Source organism: Haemorhous mexicanus, chromosome 6 (assembly GCF_027477595.1).
Source record: "Haemorhous mexicanus isolate bHaeMex1 chromosome 6, bHaeMex1.pri, whole genome shotgun sequence".
Taxonomy (NCBI): Eukaryota; Metazoa; Chordata; class Aves; order Passeriformes; family Fringillidae; genus Haemorhous; species Haemorhous mexicanus.
Window position 1 is genome coordinate 61,093,485 of NC_082346.1, and position 22,603 is coordinate 61,116,087.

General features: G+C 44.8%; 2 protein-coding genes across 2 annotated transcripts; one reads left to right on the forward strand and one right to left on the reverse strand.

Annotated features, from left to right (window-relative positions):
* Nucleotides 1–12,653: 12,653 nt before the first annotated feature.
* JKAMP (JNK1/MAPK8 associated membrane protein) lies at nucleotides 12,654–18,141 on the reverse strand. Its single transcript, XM_059850540.1, has 7 exons — nucleotides 18,046–18,141; nucleotides 17,806–17,897; nucleotides 17,083–17,237; nucleotides 15,214–15,420; nucleotides 14,289–14,470; nucleotides 13,545–13,621; nucleotides 12,654–13,234 (listed from the first exon to the last, which is right to left on the reverse strand). The coding sequence occupies exons 1-7, from the start codon at nucleotides 18,056–18,058 to the stop codon at nucleotides 13,016–13,018; spliced, it is 945 nt and encodes a 314-aa protein (XP_059706523.1). The 5' UTR covers nucleotides 18,059–18,141; the 3' UTR covers nucleotides 12,654–13,015.
* A 171-nt stretch (nucleotides 18,142–18,312) lies between these two features.
* Nucleotides 18,313–21,518, forward strand: L3HYPDH (trans-L-3-hydroxyproline dehydratase). The gene is made up of 5 exons (XM_059850541.1): nucleotides 18,313–18,895; nucleotides 19,134–19,303; nucleotides 19,583–19,705; nucleotides 20,586–20,723; nucleotides 21,032–21,518. The coding sequence occupies exons 1-5, from the start codon at nucleotides 18,346–18,348 to the stop codon at nucleotides 21,155–21,157; spliced, it is 1,107 nt and encodes a 368-aa protein (XP_059706524.1). The 5' UTR covers nucleotides 18,313–18,345; the 3' UTR covers nucleotides 21,158–21,518.
* Nucleotides 21,519–22,603: the final 1,085 nt, after the last annotated feature.

Below are 22,603 nucleotides of genomic sequence, written 5' to 3' on the forward strand. Positions count from 1 at the left end.
TTCATCATTTCCTTCCTGCCATGGGGGACCCTGAAAATACCACACCTTGGCACAACTTGAGGCTGTTCCCTCATCAAAAATCAGAGTTTTCAGCCAAAAAAAAAAAAGAAAAGAAAACAGTAGAAGAATTCTGAATCAGTAACTGTGCTAGAGATCCATCTTCTTCTTCAAGAGTTGCTCCAACAGAGACTTGGGAGATATTTGTTTTCTCCCTGCCAGATTTCATGTCACTGCCACCTCCTGCCACTCTGCTAGAGATGTTCAAAAATAAATCACAATGCCCCTTCTTTGGGGAAGTCTCTCCCTGCTTTCTTTGTTCTTCCAGTGCTTGCAAGCAGCCCTTCCATTTTTGATGAAACTGGTGGCAAAAACTGCACCAGAAAAAGCACAAGTTTCTAGAGGGTAAGACACAAATAACTGGAATTTGTTTCATTGGAACACAAAGTCTTGGATGATCTTATCCCAGCTACTGGTCATGTCATGCTTTATTGTATGTGTATTTATTTTGTTCATGTGTGGATAAGGAAGGATTCATTTCAGCAAACACAGAATGGTGGAATCACAGAATGGTTTGGGTTGGAAGGGACCCTCAAGACTATTTTGTTCCAACCCCCCTGCCATGGGCAGGGAGCCCTGGAATGAGATCATCTTCCAAGTCCCTTCCAACCCAAACCATTCTGTGCTTCTGTGAGTGTGATAAAAAGGTAAAGGCTTTGAAACCTACTCCCAGCTCTGCAGATAGTGCCAAAACTGAAATTACCTTAGAAATCATTCCAGAAGTTGAATTTTGCCTTCTCATATCTGTTTCCACAGTGGCACAGGCAGAAAAGTGACTCCCTTGGGTGCACATGTGCAGTTTGGACTTCTGTGTGTGTGGCTTATATAAGTGTACTCACAGACATGGAATGTGACTTTTTTTCTGTATCAGAACCTCTCAGAATGTCACATCTGCATTGATGCTTCTTACAGACTGTGAGACAAACCAACACATACTTGGAATTCACTCCCTCCAGGCAAACTGCTTAAAATAAAGGTACCTGCATTTCCCAGCAAGCTGTGAGATAAGGTTTTACTGGGTTTTTTTATGTTCTGTCCTACTTTCTGTTGTGCATATTTGATATACTTTCTGAATGATAACAGAAAGACAGATTAAAAATTATTTAGATTTTTTACTAAATCTGGTATAATCAGGTTCCTGCACTGGAATAAGATGACATGAAAATTGATCAGGTCCTAATTTGCATGATATATTAATTAGTCATAGTTTCTTTATCTTACAGAATTTTGTCATTTGGTACATAGCTGTGGTTTTTGCAGAAAATTATTTTCTTCTGGTCTAAGTTTTGTACTAATTTAATTATGGAAGGCTTCAGATGTTTTATTTTTAAGTGTTAAATATTGCACAGTACATTGCTCAATTAATTGCATTATTTTTAATATGGAAAAAAGAAATTAAAAGGAAAAAAACTCATCTTCCTAGAAAATCTTCCAAGAAAAAGGTTGAATTTGAAAACCCAGGTATAAAATTTTTAGACTTATAGCACTTGATAAGTTTGAATTCAATGGCACCTTACACACAAAATTCTTTGGGTCCATCAGTGCAATGGTCAAAATTCAATTTCATAACTGGTCAAAGTGAGGGGCATTTATAGAGAAATGCAGTCCCTACCTTTGAAGAAGAAAATGGGCTTTTTATGGATGTCTGACCTCATTAAATAGTAATTACTTGGTTGTAAATTCACTTTCAAAAACACAAGGGCTGTATAGACTGTTTTTACCAGATTCATGGGACAATTTGCTACTCTTTTGGTCAATTGATCAGACATTTTTATAAGGAATATTAAAAAGAGTCAGTGAGAGGCTGATTTGGATCCCAGTCCCTCCCATGCCTCTGGAGGAGCAGCTGAAAAGGAGAAGTTAAAATAAGAGATACTTAGTGGATGCAAACTATGATGTGAAATAGGAAGAAATTTAGAAAAGAAGACTGTTCAGACATTATTAAAGAGTTTGTACTCCTCCAGAATTTTAACCTGACTTAATCCTCAAATAGTAGATTTCACAGGTTAACATTTTAAAGTTTCTTTTCATTACCAAGCTGATTGGTTATTTTTTAAACTCTTTCTGTGATTAAATGCAATTAAACACAGAAAGTACAGCCTTAACCACTGCTCCTTCAATATTCTTTCTTTGCAGGCTGTGGAAATTCAACTGTGAAATCTCAGAGGGGCTAGAAAATAGTAGATGCTCATGCAGATATTATGAAAACTTTAAAAAACCCCACCAGTGGCAGTAAAGGGACTCATTATCTGCTGTTAGGGAAATTTCATTTGTTTTGACATACTCTGTTTTATTTTTATAGGCTATATTTAATTCTCATAGCAAAACTGAGAAAAAAAGAACTCGACTGGAAAGAAATGGAATTTAAAGAGGCAGACATTTTGAGATTTTCAGAAAAGACAATATGTGGCATAGAGATTTCTCCTTCTGAATGTCACCTGAATTGCAAGGCATTGCAAAAGGTGTGAATAAGCAAAATAATCAAAATATTCTGTGGACTTATCCAGGTTGCATTCATGGAACTCAATGTGCAGATCCTCAATTTAGCACTATATTAATAATTTTATATTTATTATTATTTTATATATTATATATCTAATATATAAAGGATATAAAATTATATATTAGAAGTTCTATATTATATATTTATAATATATAATTATGTATATATGATTTTTTAATATTTTAATAATTTCATTATTATTTTTATTCTATATTAGTTGATTCTCTCCTGATCTGCCTTTTGAAGGGTTGTAGGACAAAAGTAAAGGGAGAAAAGTTGAGACTCTTCCTGGTGAACCAAATCCTGCTTTTGAACCCCCTTCCCTGTACAATCTGATCAGAATCCTCAGAAGAAAATATAAGTTCCTGAAAACTTGTGTAAAACCATTGCTCAGAATTCCACTATTTTTCTCGGTGGCAGAACTATTTCGTTAATGTCCTCATGAAATGAATGTTGCCATTAATTAACAATGTAATTACTGTAAAAAATGAGCTGCAGCCAGCATCCAGCCATGGCCCTTGATCTTGTAGGCAGTTACAAATGTCTTATCTTTACTCTTCTCAGCATTAACTTCAGTAGAAATGGTTTTTGCTGGGGAAGTTGACCAGGTCGTTTGAGGTTCCAGGGGGTCATGATCTGATGATGACCAGAGAGCTGCAGGCCAGGAATTTCACAGCCTGAGTGGAACAGAAGCACTGGATTTTTTTGTTTCTTTTTCTTGGGTTTTTTTTTCCCTTTGTGCTTAATTTTTACAGCTACCCAGTTGAGTTGAGTCAAAGAAAGTATCTCATCAATGCATTTTTTTTCCTTCACATTTTTTGCCACATACTCCCCAAGCCTGGTCAAGATGGATTTCTAGTTCTGTATCTGTTTGCTATAAGGGTTTCTTATTCCTCTTTTTTCCCTTTGGTTTACCCTTTCCTCCTCTGTATCAGATTTCTTTCCTCATACACTTCTTCAGGTAGGCTCATGGTTCTTGCACAACTCCTGTTTTGTATAGGAAATTAAAAAAGGAAACAATTATCCCTGGTTCTGAGTGCATCCTGTAAAACACACAAATGCACAATGTTCACTCAAGAGACAATTATAAATCTGTGCTCAAACTTTTATCCTGTACCTACCTGACAGCATCTCTTTTCTCCCTGTGTACATTTCTATGGAAAATATTGCCTCTCCTCACAAGCCTGCCTTGACTTGTAATTTAAGACCTTGTAGCAGAAATCCTACTAGTTCTGTGTGTCCTTGCCCTCTTTGCCAGTTTTATTCTCATCAGACATATCAGAGGGAATTCATGAATAAAGATGGAATGGAATAAAGCTCAAAAGCATGTAGACACATCTTATATTCACATGAGAGACCTGAAAATTAGAATGCATGACTTTTTTTTCTTTTTTTTTTTAACAGCCTCCTAAATATGTCTACATTGGTTTTGTCTATTAGGATTCAGCTTGATTCTGAGTTACTGCTTTTACAATCAAAAATTGCCATGAAAAAGAAGGATTTCAATAATGAATCTGGAAAGGTAAGAGAGATATATTTATCCTGGCTCAGAGCTTTTACTACTGAGGCCATGGGCTGATGCTGAAAGGCTTGAGAGGCATTGAGAAGTCTGATGAGCTTGAAGGAGAAGTTTTGTGTGCTGGGATGCAAGGGAAGAGAGGGTGATGAGGTTGGGATGTTGATTTGGGAGGGACTGAATGTGCAGTAAGAGCACGGGGCAGGCAGATGGATGTGGGAGGATTGTGGGGAGATTTGTCAGCAGGGATGAGGTCGGGTTCCTGGTCTGGAAAGTTGAGTGTGCAGATTTCAGAGTCATCCTGGGTGACATCTCTGTGCTTTTTTTAATGTTATTATTGACTTTCACTGTGTGGGGGGAAAATCTAAATCTGGTGGGGGGCTCTACACTCATCTGTCCCCAGGGGCTCTCCTGGCTGTGTCCACAACTCCTCCTCCAGAAGTGAACAAAGCAAACAAGAGGCTGGGCCATTAAAAACTGCCCTGCTGGGATCAGGCAGCATGAGCTGGGAGCCACATTCTCCCCATGCCATGGCCCCTCCAGCTGCTCTTCTGCAGCATTCACAGTGACTCCAATCACCCATTTCCTATTTCCTGTGTCTCTTTCATTTTCCTGCACTTACCTGCCTGTGCTGGGTTTCAAGATGTGGGTGAGGGTGTGTGTTCTCTTATCATCTGTTAGAGCTGGGGCAGTTATCTTCTGTTCATGGGGCAGTTTTCTTTATCTCTCCCACAGCCCATCCTCCCTCCAGGAGATCTCTGCTGTCCATGGCCACTGAGTGTCCCTGCAGGGCTGATCAAATTCCACCATCCCATGGGGAGATGCTCCGCCCAGGGGAGGAGCCAAGCATTCCTACCTGGATCCAATCTGCCCTGGGAACAGCCCAGCAGCCTTTGCCCACTGCATTCCCAGAGGAGCAGCTTTCTCCTGCCCTGCATTCCCAGAGGGAGAGCAGGCCCATCTCCAGCAGCCCTGGAGCTGCAGAGGAAAACTCCCCCCTTGTGCAGGATCCCTGCTCCAGCAGAACCACAGCTGGCACTGCAGGAGGGCTGAGCCCCCCTGGGATGGGACTGTGCCACCACCCTGAGCCCCCCTGGGATGGGACTGTGCCACCACCCTGAGCCCCCCTGGGATGGGACTGTGCCACCACCCTGAGCCCCCCTGGGATGGGACTGTGCCACCACCCTGACACACAGGGGGCAGCTCCTGTTCTCACTCTGGCAGTGTTGTTTTGTATTACTGCCTTTTTTATTTTATTTTTATTTTCTTCCCTAATAAAGAACTGTTATTCCTTCTCCTATATCTTTGACTGAGAGTCCCTAAATTTCAAAATTATAACAATTCAGAGGGAGGGGGTTTACATTTACTTTTTCAGGGGAGGCTCCTGCCTTCCTTAGCACACACCTGTTTTTTCAAACCAGGACACTGCCTCCACTGAAATTGCATGCCTACCATCCCATCCTTCATTGTCAACCCTTCCCCATTTTAGGCACGGGTCAAAGTTTTCTCTGAATTATTGTAAATCTGTTGGAGTGAGTGATGGCGGTCAAGACATCCCCCAAGGCTGCTGACTGTCACTGTTCCTTAGAACAATGAGGAGCTTCCTTCCCAAAGAAAGTAGGGCACTGAAATGCTGAGTGACAACTGTGCAGCTTTCAAAGATTCCAGAGCTCCTTTGGTCTGCAGCAGATGCTCTGTCCCCAGGGGAATTGTCTGGCTCCTGGTCACCAGTCTGATCTGAGACAGGATAAATCAGATGCCAGGAGTGCAGGAAAGATCCTCTGTGCATGTCTGACCTCAGGAAGGTGGATTTACAGCCAGCCTTGAGGATTGTTCTCACTCTGCTGGTGGAGAGGTTGTGCTCCCACATCACCAAGGGCAGCCATGGTCTGTAATTCCTCAAGCCTCCCTAAAAATCAGGGCTGAGGCTGTCACGGAGTAAACCATTGTGCTGGATTCATTCTCATGCTCTTGCTGGCAGCTGAGCTAAGCAGAACATACAAAAGAGATGGCAAATATACCTCAATACTTTCCTACTCTGTCTTTCCCTTGATAGGATCCATTCTAAATGAGACTGTTTTCAGAGGATTGATCTTTCTTTTGTGTCCTGAACAGAACTAGGTATAAAAAGTAATTGTAACTGTTTATTTTCACTCAGTGACACACTGGTAACTCTTTCTCCTTTTTAAACTTATCCTACTTTGCTTTATTTCATTCTATTTTGATGAAACAACTGAAGTTACTTCCTTTTCTCCTCCATTTTTCTTTCAAGGCTTTCAGTAAATCTTGCACTTGCCCTCCACTCTTTTAATCTGCAAAATGCCTCAGTCTGCATGCTGTGTTTTGGAGGTGATGTGTGTGAGGGGAATAAATTCCTTTGTAGGAGCCATGTCAGATCAAGCTCATTCTTCTCTGTTTGGAGCATTACAGTGATGCAAAATATCAAAGTAGTTCATAGAAATGAGACTCAGCTCACCTTTCTCTGCCTTCCTCACACACCTGCTTCTACCAAGGGAGCCATTTCCTCTGTTCTCCGTATTTTACTCTTTTTTTCCATTTTTTGCTGATTTTTCTGCTACAGTCTTTTATTTAAGTTAAAAAAAAAAATAAAATAAAGCTCATGAGAATATCCAAACATCTATACTTTGAGTTTATCTGATGTTTCCAGCCTTTGATCACAGGAGTGGATAGGACAGGTTTACCCAACTTCAGAGTCTCAGAGGGAACAAAACCAGGTAGTGCAGCACTTGACATTGAAGTCCTGCACAGAAATGAGTTCAGAGTCCTGTGCTGCTTCACATCTTGGGCCCAGTTTCATTCCTTTGTTTGGCTTTATTTCCTGGGTATCATCTTGTGTCTGTTCTCCAAGTCTCCCAGCCTGCATAGATTGTTCCTGTCCTCCCTTTCTGTGCTTTCCCTACTGCAGCCAAACAGAAGGGAAGTATTTTTCCACTGAAAAGTCATTTAACTTGTGACTTGTATTTCTTTGGCCTTAACCAAGATGAGATTCCACTATGCTGAGAGATGCACATACATCAAATTAGACTTTTTTTTGGCCAGAGCTACTTGTGATTATATTTAAGTGCTCATCAGGAGTAGGTGAGTGAAGTTCAAATCTGCTTCATTTCCCAAAATAGCCATGCTGGGTAAGGCTCAGAGCTGGCCCTACCAGGATCCTGTCCTCTGCAGTGATCAATAGTCCTCCTTGGAGGAGTAATGCAAGAACAGTCAAATATAGAATGACCCTTCTTCTGTATCATCTCCATGACAAATGGAGTGTCAGGAACTTCTCTGGATGAGGATGATATCTGCATTTTAATAGCTTTTGATGGAATTTTATGCTATGCTGGATCTTCACTGCAATGTTCTCCTATCACTGATTGATTCTTTTAGCTCACATGTACATTTATCCTCCCTAATAAGTTATATAATTTATTTAATAAGGACAAGAATTCTCCTGTTTTAAACCTGCAGTTCTTGTGTTATGAGAAACAGTAACTCATCTCCTCAACTGCTCCAGCAAAGGAGTGATTTTTACACGCCTTTACTCCATGTCCCTTCAACTGCCTCTTTTTCAGGCTGAGCCATAACAGTTGGAAAAATCACCCTTGATAATTGTTACCCATGATGAGACTGAATAGAATAATGATTCCTGTTAGTTTGCACTGTCCTCATACTGGAATTAATCTGTTTTTTCCTGAAGGACTCAGGTGATAGGATGGAGCAAATGCTTATCGTGGCTGCAGATGACAGACATGGTAAGAGTGGGAGCACCCTCTGCAGGGCAGAACTAGAATTAAGAATTATTTTGGTAAGCCAGAAAATTAATTTAAGGGGAAAAAGGTTCATAATAATTTTTAAAATCCGTGTTTTCTCATTTAGGTAGAAACAGTTGTTTGTGAAAATCCATCATGAGGGAGGTATTTAAGCAGAGATAAACAGAATTAAAGATGAAAAGCTGAACAACAAATTCAAAAAAGATTTGCAGCAATGAAAAGGCAACAGTCAGAGCAGTGTGTGTAAAAAGGTGGCCTGGCAAGGTTTAAGGTGTGTGTTCTCACCTGTAGCTTTGATATAGGACAGACCTGGAGTTTAAAGGAGGATGCAGATTATTTTGGGATTAAAGAGGAATTCAGTAAAGATGATAAGGAAAAGGTTGAAGAAATATGCAAATTTTCCATTTAAAACAGGTAAATCTAAAGAGAAGGCATGGTAGGAACTATCAAATAAATAAAAAATTCCTAGCAAGACAGTAGGCTTTTCTCCTTGCCCACTTTTTCAGACAAATAACTGGGAACAGAAGAGATTTAACAGAAGAAGAAGGCCCTTAGAAAGCACTGACAGCACACAGAGGGAGGCCCTGGAATCAAACTGGAATCAGTTGTCTGAGTTTTGCAGAGACAGAGTATTTGTGGCACCAGGGTTTTTAAGGACAAATCAAACATCTGTCAGGGGTTCTTAGGTCTAATTGAGTCTGTACAGCAGAGATGGACTAAGATGACCTTTTGAGATTACTTTCAGTATTCTTTCTTCTACTGTAAAAAGAAGAATTAAGCCTAAGCAGGCTAATCTTGGAAGAAACCAAGAGAGAAACAAAAGAGAAGTATACAAAATTTTTAAAAGGAAAAAAAAAAAAGCACAAAAAAAAAAAAGGAAAAAATGAAAAAAGAGAGACTGGTTAAGCCAATCAGTTACTGGCAGACCCTGCTTTTATTCAATACAGCCTGAGTCTTTCAGTCTGTATTGAAACTGTCTAAAAACCCTTTCTCTGCTTTGCAGAAAAGAGAGATGAAGTTTGAGAGGAAACAAAGAGGAGTATCCAAGGGCAAGGCACCTGCCTGGGGCATAATCAATATCCTGGGTCTGGTGCTTTCAGCCAGGGATCGTAGGAAAAGGCCTGGGATGCAGCTGAGGTGTGGAATAGGCTGTGAAATGTGGAATTCATGCTTTGAAATTATTCTGTACATCTTTCAGGCCCCTGGCTAGCACCTCTGTCTGATCATATCTGTCCGGAACCAAGATGAAATTTAGCTGGGTACTGGTAGAGCTGATCCAACATTATTGAGTCAACACAATTTTGTGGAAACAAAGGAGGAAAAGTTTCCCTGCTTGAGCATGACCTGTGCTGCTTTGGCTGTTCTCACCCATTTTATTTGGTGCCATAGACATGAGTGGGTTGTGTTGCTTTTGGAAACTCCTAAAATTTGTTCAATGGGGTGAAATGGATGATGTTGTTGAAAGAAAAACTGTCTTTTTAATGTCAGAGGAATACATTAACCTTTGTATTTCCATAAGCAAAAACTCATTTTATTCTTCCCGATCTCTCTAGACACAGTGAAACTCTTTGGAAAATATTTAGAAACGGTGGTAATATTCAGTTGTAATTATTTTTTTCATAGAGCAATAATAAAATATTTTTGCAGTGAACTCAAGCCAGGACTAGGCAAAAGTCTGAATGATCTGACAGTGCTTCATGGTAACATGTTAATAACTACTTCAAAATAAAACAAAAAATTATACTTTTTTTTTTTTAAGATGACATTTTAAAGAAAATGTTTCAGTCCTTATATTTTAGTTTTTTGGCACAGCAATCTACCCCATATTAACTCTTAACTCTGTTGTAAATCTTCTCAAGGGATGGTCAGAGGAGCTCTTTATTCAAAAGATGAACTCACATTTTCTGGTGTACTGATTTGCATAAATCTATTTCACTTACCATGTAAAAAACAAAATTGCATTTTGCAAATAAGGCACTACCACCTTTGAAGTCATATGAGGCAAATTATTAAATCTGTGTTTTCCAGCAATGTATAAACTCTTGGCTATAAAACCATTTTTTCCCAATATTATTCTTTTTGTTGATCTGATGCTCAAGCTTTCCTTAAATCTGTGCCTCATAATGCTCTTGCTGTTCTCATTCAGCTCATCAGCCATGTAATATTTTTCCAGTTGGATGTGGCTTTAATTTTTAACAGAAATTCAAATAAACTATCAAAAAAGTTTTTTTCACCAGTTATCTTGTCAGAAAAGCAAACTTTGGGGTTTTTGATGCAAGGATTGGGTACTTGAAAAGGTTCCTGCAGAGCTACAGGTCTGGTGGCCAGTCAAGCTGAGGGAAAACAAGATAAGCAAAACAAGTTTCTTAACATTTTGTGAGGGGCTTTTCATTTAAAGAAAAAAAATAAATTGTACTGTGTGTCACTACACGAATTTCTGGAAACTGAGTGGGAAATACTGAACATGGTGCCAACTCTAACAACAAAAATTCAGCAATGAGAAAAGATCAGTGGTTTTATAGCAGGCTACAATACAAGCTGGAAGGACTGGATACTCTGGATGTCAAAAAATCCTGAATGGGTGATCACTGTAAGATATACTGAACTTTTTTATTTTTCCACACTTCTTTTTTTCCTTCTAAATCCCACAATAAATTAATTCTTTGCTGGAATTAATTTCTCTTTTTTCATCAGGCACTGTAGTGATGGAACAAGGGGAAATGGCTTCAAACTGAAAGAGAAGAGGTTCAGATTGGATTAAGGTTAGGAAGGAATTCTTCCCTCTGAGGTGGGGAAGCCCTAGCACAGGATGCCCAGAGAGGCTGTGGCTGCCCCATCCCTGGAAGTGTTCCAGGCAAACTTTGATGGGCCTTGGAGCAACCTGGGACAGTGGAAGATGTCCCTGCCCATGGCAGGGGGTGGGGACTGGATGGTTTTTCAGTCCCTTTCAATCCAAACTATTCTGGGATTCTCTGAATCTGTAAAACACAAGCAATGGGTCCAATCTTTCTGCTGCACGTTGAGACCATTTATTGCTCTTTTTCTCCAGGCAGCACTGACAGAACCAGAGCACACAGACTCAAGCTGCACCAAGGGAAATACAGGTTGGGTATCAGGAAAAGTTTTTTACACAAAGGGTGATAAAGTTCTGGAATGCTCTGCCCGGGGAGGTGGTGGAGTCACCATCCCTGGGTGTGTTTAACAAAGCCTGGATGTGGCACTGGGTGCCAGGGCTGAGTTGAGGTGTTGGGGCTGGGCCGGACTCGATGGTCTTGAAGGTCTCTTCCAACCCAGTGATGCTGTGAATTTTGTGAATTCTGTGAAGAACCAGAAATGCTTTAAGGTATTCCTTAACTTCCTTCATCATCCTTAACTTCCACTTCCTGAAGAGCTGTGAAAATAGCAGTGAGGGAGCTTTCAAATAGTCTGAGCATCACTGATCTTCCCAGAACTGTGTGTTTGCTTTTCCACAAAGGATAAATAAAATGAGCAGACCTCAACTCCTGCAGCTTGTGACTGGGTGGTTATCACCACCTGGGTGGTTAATTTATGTTCTTTAAAATTTTCATGTGAGCAATTTGCACTGCTGTTTCTATGGCTGCCATTATATATGTATTTATAATTCTTCTATTGCCACTGGGAGAAGATGATAAAAGACTTCATTAATTTGTATTTCACATTCCAGGTTTTGCTGAAGGCTAAAGCACTGGAGTCCAGCAGAAAGGTCAGTGGTTGAGGTGCCAGGCAAGGTCCATGGGGTGCACTGCCCTCCTACAATAGAATCCCTCATTCTGTTTTCAAAATCAAAACTGTTTTCCAGACCTAGCAAAATATGTACTCTTCTCTTTAAAAACAAGATCCAGCACAATATTTAAACCCAAGATCCAGCACAACATTTAAACCCAATACACATAGTCCACACAGGAATACACATGAAGTCCTTAGATGTGGTATTTTAACAGGAATTTTAATCCAGTACTTTTAGAACTCTCCTTTGGATCACTGTGTGTGCAAATTAAACATTGTACACAGCAGTACAGACAGTATTTGATTAAAGATCAATTACTTCCTCAATGCCTAAATAAAACCTCACTTCTGCATGCAAGAGTGACTTTGTTTGCACACAATTTTTAGGTGCAGTGAACCTGTCAAGTGGCATTTCACATGAAAATAAAAAAAAAATCACATAAAGCTATGAGGAAGGGCATATCAGATGTAACAAAAACAAACCTTCCATGGAGGAGAGTGACACTCAAGGCAGTCTGGCTGAGGTGATGCCTTTCAAAGCCTCTGAGCTCCTGGCAGACTCTGTCCTGAGCAGTGCTGGCAGGTGATAGAATGAAAAAAGCATTATTGTCACAGACATATACAAATATGCACTATTACAGCCAGTGATTCATACAGTGAAAGAGTTTAATTTGAGAGGATCTTACTTTTGGTTCTGGTTTTGGCCCTTCAGCACTGCTCTGCATCTTCCTCTAGACTCTCTACAGCATCAAGTTTTGGTGACCAATACTAACCCAACTGCCAAAAAAAGAAAATCTTTGATCTAGTTAATGCTCTCCAGGAAGGTCTCCAAAAATGAAGCACACAGAGCACAAACTCTACCTTACAGAGAATTTTACAGTGCATTTCTTCTTCTTCTTTTACAGAGCATTTCTTCTCCAGCAGTCAGACTCAAACATCATGAAGATTCATGCACATGTTTTATCTTTTGATGGAAGGAAGAAGACAGTCTGTTTCCACTGGTGGGGGGTAGAAGCTAAGAGTATGTGATGAAAAACTGAAGTTCTCTGGTATATTAAAGCTCTACTTTTTTTTATTAAAGTCTATTGAAAACCAGGCTCTATTGTTTTATTCAAATACCATGTTAGGAAATGAACAATACACAAGCAAACCATCGTACTAGGATGTGTCACAAGCTTTTTACACAAATTCACAGTGATAAACAGATAAAAAGACATTGCTTTCCATCTATACCAGATACTTAGGAAGAATACAAAGTGCAGCTTTTTAATATTATACAGTCTCACCCAGAGGTGTTTCACCAGAAGTCTGGCACATAAACAACTTCTTTTTGAAAATAAAAGTTTCCAGAGCATAACAAGCACTAAAATTGCTTCATCCAGATCACTGGGACAGAGTTGTTGGCACAGGCTCCTTTTAATGTCCATTCCCACCTTCAGAGAGGATCCGTGAGGGCTCTGTGTACTTTGCTGTCATCAGGTAGAAGAGAGCAGGGGCAGGTACCAGGGCAAGCAAAGGCAGGTCCTGCTCAAGCTTATCCAGTTTGGAAATGGAGATGATTCCATAGGCATGGAGTAACCAGTGGCTGAAGAGGACAACGAGCCTTTTCTTCCTCACGAACAGATCCTTGAAAAACTTGCAAAATAAACACAATTTCCTGTTAGCATTCAACCTGTTAGCCAGCATATGAAAATTAAGAGGTGTGACAGGTAGAGCACAAAAACTATGTGAAGCCTCCTGGGTTTGAACCCTTCCAGCACACACCCAGCTACTCAGTGCACCATGAGGGGGAATTCTCACATGAGATTCCTCCAGCCAAGAGGGGAAGTGATAAAGGAAGAAGTTTAAATGTAAAATACACCACTGAGAAAAGGCAAGAGACAAAGTGGTCTCTGTTCACTCAAGTCTTTTTTACTCTTTTAACACAGGAAACATGTTTACCCACCTCCACTTCAGAAGCAGACATGTACACAGCCAGGGTAACCAAAGAGAGCACCAGGATGATGTATGGGAAGGCATAATCTAAAGACAAACATGCAACACGTTAGCAGCAAAAAATGGCACAGCTTATCCTTCAGCAGAGAGTTTTTCCACAGGTGTGAAGCAAACTGAGCTGCTCTAGCTGCCTCTTAGCATGGCACCACACAAGCACAGCAGTGAGGGTCAGCCAAGCACAACCTGCACAGCTCTTCCCTCTGGGGTTTTCTGCTATTTCTCAGTGGAGTTACTCAACACTTACACCACAAATTAAGAAATGATAATGAGAAAAGTAGTCAGGCTGAGTGGGGATTTTGTGGCACCTCTCCAAATGTGTCAAGAATGCTGGAAGCTAAACCAAAAAACAGCCAAAATCTCCCCAAATTTACACTGAAATCCATCTCCGAAATCGGACAAACTCTGCCTTAGAAAAAAGTGGAACTAGCTCACTCTGAAGTACTTTTCCTCTCACACCCCCTCTCCTCTTTTTTTGGGAAAGGGACAGTATCTAACAGCACTACTGAGGCAAAGCAGTGCTGGTCAGAAGGACAGAGCTCCTAACAAGCAACCTTTCCTGGTGAAACTCCTCAAAATAACCCTCAACAACAGCCTTACACCCAAAGCAGAAAGTGTCCCTTCCTTCTGTCCCTCAAGTCCTTTCTTAGTGTGCATTGATAGGTGTGTTCAGGAGTGTTTTTAGGACAGAACTCACAGAGGAGGCCTCCTCCCACAGCCTGCAGCACGGTGAGGATGGGGAAGAAGTAGAGAGCTGCATAAATGCTTTTAAACCGGTCAGACCTCCCCAAACCACAGGCAATCTTCTTAACCAGGAGAGGCCTCAGCAGCATCATCAGCACGAGACAGAAGGCATAATAGATAAACACAATGGTGTACCTGGAGAAAAAGAAAAACTCCTTAAAATGTGCAGTTTTCTCATAGACTCAGGTCACAATCAAGGAATTTGGGGTTAGGCAGTGAACTCTAGAGACTTTATGGGTAAAAGGTTTAAACACAGAATGATGGGCTCACTTTTCCTTAGGGGAAACAGTCAAGATATTTCCTTTCCAAGGAAAGAAAAACAAAAAGGAAAAAAAGGAAGTTTTAAGCTACATCATGACATGCTGATAGGACATAGTCTCAAACTGCACATGGGGAGGTTCGGGTTGGACATCGGGAGGAATTTCTTCACAGAAAGGGTGATCACATACTGGAATGTGCTGTCCAGGGAGGTGATGGAGTCACCATCTCTAGGGATGTTAAACATCTGGAAATGTTTAAAATCTGGAAATGATCTTTAATCTGGAAATGATCTTCAATCTGGAAAGACTGGAATTGGCATTCAGTGCCAGGGTGGTGTTGGGCCATGGGTTGGACTCGATCCCAGAGGTCTTTTCCAACTAAACTGATTGTGTGATAGCCTGGGCTATGCCACTTTCTTTGATTACTCAGAAAATCATTAAGTGTTGCCAAATCTATGTAAAACAGCTGAATGCACGAAAGATTCAGGGGATTGATTGCCATTGATCCCAGCTCTACCTGAACACTTTTGGCAGCTTGGAGGAGAGGCAGGGGGGCACACACTGGCAGGGGGGCACACACTGACGGAGGGCACACACTGACAGGGGGTGCACACTCACAGGGGGTACACGGCCTCGTGGGTGCAGTGCACGGTGGTGATGTAGTCGGGGCTGGGGTTGTAGAGCATGGTGTACCAGTCCGAGAGCTTCTTGACGGGGCAGGAGCGGATGTGCAGGGAGCCCACGGGGTCGCTGAGCAGCAGCGTCACCACGGCCGCCACGCCGCACTCCAGCAGCGCCGTCAGGTGCTGCAGCACCGCGCTGGAGCTGCGGGACAACAGCACCATCACTGCCAGGCTCTCGGAATCTCTGCTGGTCACAGCCACCCCGAGGTGCCTTAGGAAGTCTCCTTTCCCAGCCTGGCAGCCAAAGGAATCAGAACTCTTCTATTCTTGTTCTTGAGGTTGTTTATTGTTTCTTATCTATAAAATTCTTTCTCTGACGCTCTGGTCTGTCTGGCAGGTCGGGTTGAGGCACACTGCCTGTCCTTGGGGCAGTGTTACCTTTTATACTAAAAACTACTTGTATATTATTTACTGTAACTTCCCAATACCTATCACCTATGTTAGACAGTGAGCTTCTACTCTAAACCAATCTAAAAATGCCGACATCACCCGATGTGACATCACCCATTGCCGATGGAGGCCAAGAAGAAAGTCTGGACACACCCAGATTCCTCCATCTTGCCCCCTGAACCCCCATTCTAAAAAACCTCAAAAATCTATTTTTTACCTTGTGACAAACTAACTTTTATTCTACTTAAACTCTTTTGACTTTTAATTCTTCATATAAAGGTTGATAATTGTTTTTCCCATGGGTCAAGATCAAATGCAGAGGGGTCTTGGGCTCTGTGCCAAGGTCTCCAAGCCCCCTGACAGGGTCTTGAGTCCTCCAGGGGAGCCAGAGGAATTTCCTGGGTTCCCACACCATGCTGCCAGCTCCTGCAAATCCCAACAGCCCTGGAATCCCACAGAGCCTTCTGCAGAGTTAAAACCTAGTCAGTGTGGAAGCTCTTTGATAATCTCAGGTGGTTTAGTGTGTAAAAGAAAAGAGCGGTGAGGGTGACGCACCACACGTCTCAGAAGGGGTGACATTGCTGCTTGTGATATAACCAGAATTGCCAAAGCTGTAGATCCTCATTGAAGATGGTAAATATTCAAATATTAAACATTCCCAGTCCCCTACCTGCTCAGTGCTCATAGAATCACAGAATGATTTGAGTTAGAAGGGACTTTAAAAGACTATTGAGTTCCAACCCCCTGCCATGGACAGCTCAGTACGCTCCAGAGCCATCACTCCTCAAAAAACTCCAGTCTAACACCTAATGGCCACATGCAGCTGTGGATTTAAACCTCTTTTTTACAAAACTTCCCTGATGTAAAGGCCACAGCAGCTCTGCTATCAAGAGCCAAACCCAGAATACATATTCCTAAAGAGAAAACTCAAACCCATCCTCTCATTGCACTTGTGCAGCCCTACTGATATTGACCCAGGGGACAGGGGATGATACAACATGCTGCTGCTGTCTGCTGGGAAACCAAATCCAGCCCAAACTGCCAGCTGGACTGTGCACTGCCACATTAAAGAGGTACAGACCATGCCCTGAGGGCAGTGACTGGACAGGGTGCCCTGCAGGACACTCACATTTGTAAATAAACCCTCCCACAGCTGCTCTCAACTTCTGTGCAACCATATCAGCTCAATCAACAACAAGGGTGGATGGGGCTCTGAGCAACCTGGTCTGCTGGAAGGTGTCCCTGCCCATGAGAGAGAATTGGAACTGGATGATCTTTAAGGTTTTCACCCAACCCAAACCAGTCTAGGATTATAAGAGCTGCTGGACAGCTCAATTCAGCATCTCAGATTGATCACTCATGGATAAAATATTTCCCATTTTAAACAACTCATCTAGAGAAAGGGTACACAAACCTTTTCTTTCCAGAATACCACTCAATAAAGAACCAGTGTAAAACCAGGGGCAGCATGGCCATGAAGCCGAGGTACAGCCAGTCATAGCGGTCTGGAGATCCCAAACACTCCCTGCAGATTTTGTGGTCATCGGTTCTTTGGCCTCTAGGACACACCTGCAGAAGGCAGAGGTTGGACTGAGAATCCCACCATCACTGCAGTTAATGGAAAAACAGCTTGGGGCAAAACATAGACCAGATTTTTAAAGAGATGACACAATAACCCCAGGAATTTCTCAGCTTACACTTGCTCTCTCTGGCTCTTCTCTTTTAATATAAACAAGGATAAAGCATGATTAAAAGCTTTCATGCAAGCCTCCATTCTCTTCTCCTGCTGTCATACCACTCCCTTTCATCTCAGCTCTCTCACCAGGCTGCTCACAACCAGAGCTCTCCAGCTTCATCCCACCCTTCCTGGGTCTGGCTCTTCCTCAGCACTCCAATAAAACCGGCGTGCACAAGGACTCATTCCAGCACAGCTCTCCACACCATCCCGTTCTGTGTCAGCTTTTCCAGCCCCTCCACTCAGCTCGGGTACAGCACCTCGTGTCACGGTGCAGCTCCTGTTTCGGTCAGGGAGCCGTTCTCGCCACAGCAGCCCCCGTTACCGACCCGCAGGGCCGGGCTGGGGCTCCCGGCGGGCCCCGCCTGAGCCATCCCGCACCGGGCCGAGCCTCGCACTCACCCCGCAGTCCCCGTAGGTCTCCACGGAGCCGTTCACCGACAGCACGGTCCTGCCGCAGTACAGCCCGAGGCAGGCGGGCTGGATGTCCACAGCTGCGGGGAGAGCGCGGGCCACGTTACCGGGAGAGACACCGAACGCCAGTCCCGGCCCGCTCCAGCCGCTGACAACACCCTCAACCCCATCCACGCCCCCACCCGCATTCCCAGCCCAGTCCCGGTGCCCCATCCCGGCCCGTCCTACCGGCGCGGAACATCGCGGTAACCCAGCAACCGCGGCCCCGGTACTTCCGCCGCGGAACTTCCGCTTCCGCCGCGGGTCGGCTCCGCCCGGGAATGCGGGGCGGGACCGCGAAGGGGCGGGACTCAGGAGGGCGTGGGCTCGGTTTGGGCGTGGTTACTGACATGGGCGTGGTCATGAGGCGGAATTTCAATTGGGTGGGCGAGACATTGGCGTGGCCTCGGGTTGGGGTATCCCAAATGAGGCGTGTTTTCGTTTGTGGGCGTGGTCTCCCGGGGTGTGGCCTGTGGCGGTGGTGGCGCGATGGCGGCGCAGGGCGGCGGTGACAGTGACAGCGACAGCGGCGGAGCGGGACGGGCGCTACCGCCGCACTCGCCCTCGGGCATGGTGCTGCAGACGGTGGAGATGCACACGGGCGGCGAGCCGCTGCGCATCATCCCGCGGCTGGAGGCGGCGGAGCGAGCGGCGGCGTCGGGGCTGTCGCTGCTGTCGCTGCGGCGGGAGGTGGCGGCCAGGCACGACCACGTGCGGCGGGCGCTGATGCACGAGCCGCGCGGCCACGCCGGCATGTACGGGGCCGTGGTGGTGCGCGGCGGGAGGGCCGCGGACGGCGCGCACCTGGCGGCGCTGTTCTTGCACTGCGCCGGCTACAGCGCCATGTGCGGCCACGCCGTCATGGCCCTCGGCCGCTTCGCCCTCGACTACGGGCTGGTGCCGGCGCCCACCCGCCCCGAGACCGCCGTCCGCCTGCGCTGCCCCTGCGGGCCCGTCACCGCCTTCGTGCCCTGGGACGGCCGCCGCAGCGGCAACCCCGTGCGCTTCCACAGCGTGCCCGCCTTCGCTGCCGCCACCGGTGGGGACCGCTGCGTGTTCTGGGGGGGGTTGGTGGTCTGGCTGAGGGGCGTCTGGCAATTGTCTCCCTAGTCCCACTGTTCTTCAGAGGTCATCAGGGATGCTGTAAGGTGCCATAGGAGTACTGAAGTTATCATCCCTGTCCACTGCCCTCGCATGTGGCTGTGTTTCTTCACTCTGTATGCAAGCCCGTGGCTCAGCAGTTTTGCCTCCTCACCTTCCTCCCTTTCTCTGCTCAGACTTGGCCATTGATGTCCCTGGCCATGGGAAGGTGGTGGTTGACATTGGCTACGGTGGCACCTTCTATGCCTTCCTCAGCGCTGAGCAGCTGGGCCTTGATGTGTGCTCTTCAAAGACCAGAGACCTTGTCAGTGCAGCGAGTGCAGTGACAGAAGCAGTGAAGAAACAGGTATGGATGAGCACTGTGGTATCCGAGCATGTTCCCTCTGGGGTGAGTGCCCCACACCAGCTCAGGATAGTGGGAGAGTCCCATCCTTCCAGCCCCATGCTGAATTTCAGTCCTTACAAGGACAGGAGAAGGAGCCTTCCTACTTCTCTCTGTTACCTGTGAAGCAGAAGTGGAAACGCAGCCACGTGGCCTTGTCCCCTTCCTCTGGTCTCACAGAAGCTGCACTGCACACATTGCTGCTGTTGTGTGTATTTGTGACCCTCTCTGTGCTGTTCACAGTTCAAGCTTCATCACCCTGAGAGTGAAGACCTGGCTTTCCTCTACGGCACCATACTGACGGACGGGAAAGATGCCTTTAGTGAGGAGCCCACCACCAACATCTGTGTGTTTGCAGATGAACAGGTACAGAAACAGGCTCTTCTCAGGCACAAGAAGCACCACAATTGTCCCTTTGTCCCTTAGATTCCACTGCAAAGGAGAGAGACTGTTCTGGTTCTTAGTTTGGGTAGTGATTGCTTGTGCTGCTGTTATGTCTCTGGAGAACTGTTGATGCACACATTCTGGTTTTGCTCCTAATAGCAGAAATACTTCTGCACACCTCAGGTGGTGGCATTTTAAAAAGATTCATACCCAAAACTTGTTGATTGGAATTTTCCAGGAGTTCAGGAGCTGAGACAGGATCCCAGCATAGTACATGTCCCTAAAGTCCTAATCCAGGGAATATCTGCTGAGGATGAACAACAGGAGAGAAATGGGGTGTTAAAATTCTGTTCTTGTCTGCAGTGCATAAGGTATCACACAAATAGCAGGGGAAGTTTTGGTTGGACTTCCCAGCAGTGAGGATTGTGGAGCACTGGGACAGGTCACCTCAGAAGCTGGCCAACACTGTGGTTTTGGAGATTTTAAAAACCAGGCTGGCCAGGAGCCCCCTTCTCTGGTAAGGAGAACTAATCTTGCCTTGAGGTATGAGAATGGGGCAGGTGACCTCAGCCCCTCTCAGTCCTTTAGAGATGATGCTGGGAAGATTTCAGCTGCTCCTAAATAGCCTCAGTGTTTATTAGATCATCCATCCCTAACTGTGCCAAAGCCCACCGCAGTCCAGAAGCCCAAACCTGCTTCTTTTTTCCTTCTCAGTTGTGATGTATCTGGATTCTCTACAAAACGCTGGGCTGGGGGGGTTTCCCCTGAGTGAAGTGTAAGGGTGACAGAGAGAACTGTGGGGAGCAATCTCATTTTGTATTAAACCCCAAAATGTAGAGCTGGTTCATCCCTTCTGCTGTAGGTTGACCGAAGTCCGACAGGTTCGGGGGTGACAGCTCGCATTGCCCTGCAGTACCATAAGGGACTCATCCAGCTGGACCAGAGCAGAACCTTCCGGAGCAGCACCACGGGCTCCTTGTTCACTGGGAAGGCAGTGAAGGCAAGTGGCTGGTGCTGGACTTTCCCCCTGTCTCAAGGGCTGCTGGAAATGTGCTCAGTGGGGAACCAGAAAAGCCTTTCTGTGCCTAGGGAAGGGTGTAGGGAAGTAGGGAGGTGCCTGTGGGTCTTGCTGCCCTCCCACAAACCTGGCACTAAAAGGATTTTAGGGCCTTGTTGTGTTGTGTGGCTGCTTTGGGATGTACCAGGGCAGGGGTGTCTGCATAAATGTCAGGTAGCACTGGAATTCTATGGGGTTGGGAGAGTGGAGAACCTTCTGTTGCCTCTATCCTCATCCTGATCCCTCTGCAGGAGGCCAGGTTTGGGAACTACAACGCTGTCATTGTGGAAGTTTCAGGAGAAGCCTTTTACATGGGCACAGCCACCTTCACTGTGGAAGAGGAGGACCCACTGAAACACGGCTTCTTCTTCAAATGACCCAAGTCACAGATGGTGGCAAAGCCTCACTGATGGTGCTGTGCTTCTCCTGCCCATGAATTTCTGTTTTGCTTCTCCACATGTTGCAAAAGGAGCAGCCTTGGGTGGTGTGGCAGCATTTGTCCCATTTCAGGATAACAGGCTTGTTGCCCTGTTGTGATTAGCATATGGGGTGCACTGTGACTAGCATTTACAAGCTGCTCTGAGATGCTGTAGTATTTTCCTTCTTCTTTTTCTTACCCATAATTCACAGAAAACTGAGCTGATCTTGGAGAGCTGCCTTCAGATTTATGTGCCTTCTCTATGTCTGCAAATTATGAATTTCAAAATTAGATTTCTATTAAATGCAAGCTCAAAACTCTGCCATTTTCCTTGTTTTCACTCCCAGAGCTCAATTTGCACAGATTCTGCTGAGTATGTCATGATTCTGGGTTTGAATTGCTAGCTCTTGTCTCCTGCTCAGCCAGCTGTGCTGCTCTGTCTCATGCCCCAGCTTCCCTGCTCAGCCTGTCCAGACAACCCCTTCCTCACTCATTTCACCCCACCAGAGCTCTCCTGCATCCTGGGGCTGGATGCAGGTATTTGATCAGAATTTCCTGTGTTCCTGCTGATTGTCCATGCTGTGCTGCTTCCCTAAGCCTTCCTCTCTTGCTTATCTTGGACCACTGGCTGCAAATACCCTGTGGTTAACTTTCAACAGGAGCAGCTCTGTTTGAAAGTCTGAGCCACTACAACCTTTGACTGCTAATTACTTACTGATTTTGTCCCAGTCCAGGGGCAGCTTGTGCAGCAGAGTGCAGTCAGTGCTTGCTTTGCCAGAGTCCCTCCAGGGAAAAACCAAGCATTTGCAGTGGCAGGAACAGACCTTTAGACCTCTGGTGGCCTGTCACTTCCACTGTGTCTCTGGATAAAATGGTGCTTGTTAAATGAAGACACTCATGGGAGGAACTGGCACTTGTTAAAATGAGATGAAAATGAGAATGATCATCCCATGGAAGTTCATGCAGCAGAAGGGTGTATACTGGTGAACTTAGATAAGGTTGGCACAGAAAAGCCTGGGAGGAATTTCTTCTGTCAGCTTGAAAATAACTTTGTAGCAGGAGGAAACAAAAATCCTCTGATTTATGCAACTGCTGAACTGCCAGTAGAGGTTTTTTAGGATGGTGTCAGGGGCTTCTGCTCCCAGCTTTCCTGTAACTCCCTTTTAAGTCCCATACAGCCTCTGGTCCAGGAGGACAAGAAGTGACACACACTCTGCCATGTGTTTTCATCTTCTGGGCATCTCCTTCTGATCAGCCCCCCAGCCTGGCTCCTTGAAAAGAGCTGGACAGCAAGTCGCAAAGCCAGCACAGGATGTTTGGAGGTTCTTCAGGTGTTAATTGGGATGCATCCTTCATCACCTATTCTGTACCCCTTCCTTAAGAAAATTTTCAGGTGGGAGCAGGC

Coding starts and splice junctions, on each gene's coding strand:
- JKAMP (XM_059850540.1), bottom strand. Junction 14,471..15,213: donor CACGAGGCCGTGTACCCCCT/GTGAGTGTGCAC, acceptor CTTTTTCTCCAG/GTACACCATTGTGTTTATCT. Junction 13,622..14,288: donor TGTGGGAGGAGGCCTCCTCT/GTGAGTTCTGTC, acceptor GTTTGTCTTTAG/ATTATGCCTTCCCATACATC.
- L3HYPDH (XM_059850541.1), top strand. CDS start 18,346: ATGGCGGCGCAGGGCGGCGGTGACAGTGACAGCGACAGCGGCGGAGCG. Junction 19,706..20,585: donor GTGTGTTTGCAGATGAACAG/GTACAGAAACAG, acceptor CTTCTGCTGTAG/GTTGACCGAAGTCCGACAGG. Junction 20,724..21,031: donor TCACTGGGAAGGCAGTGAAG/GCAAGTGGCTGG, acceptor ATCCCTCTGCAG/GAGGCCAGGTTTGGGAACTA.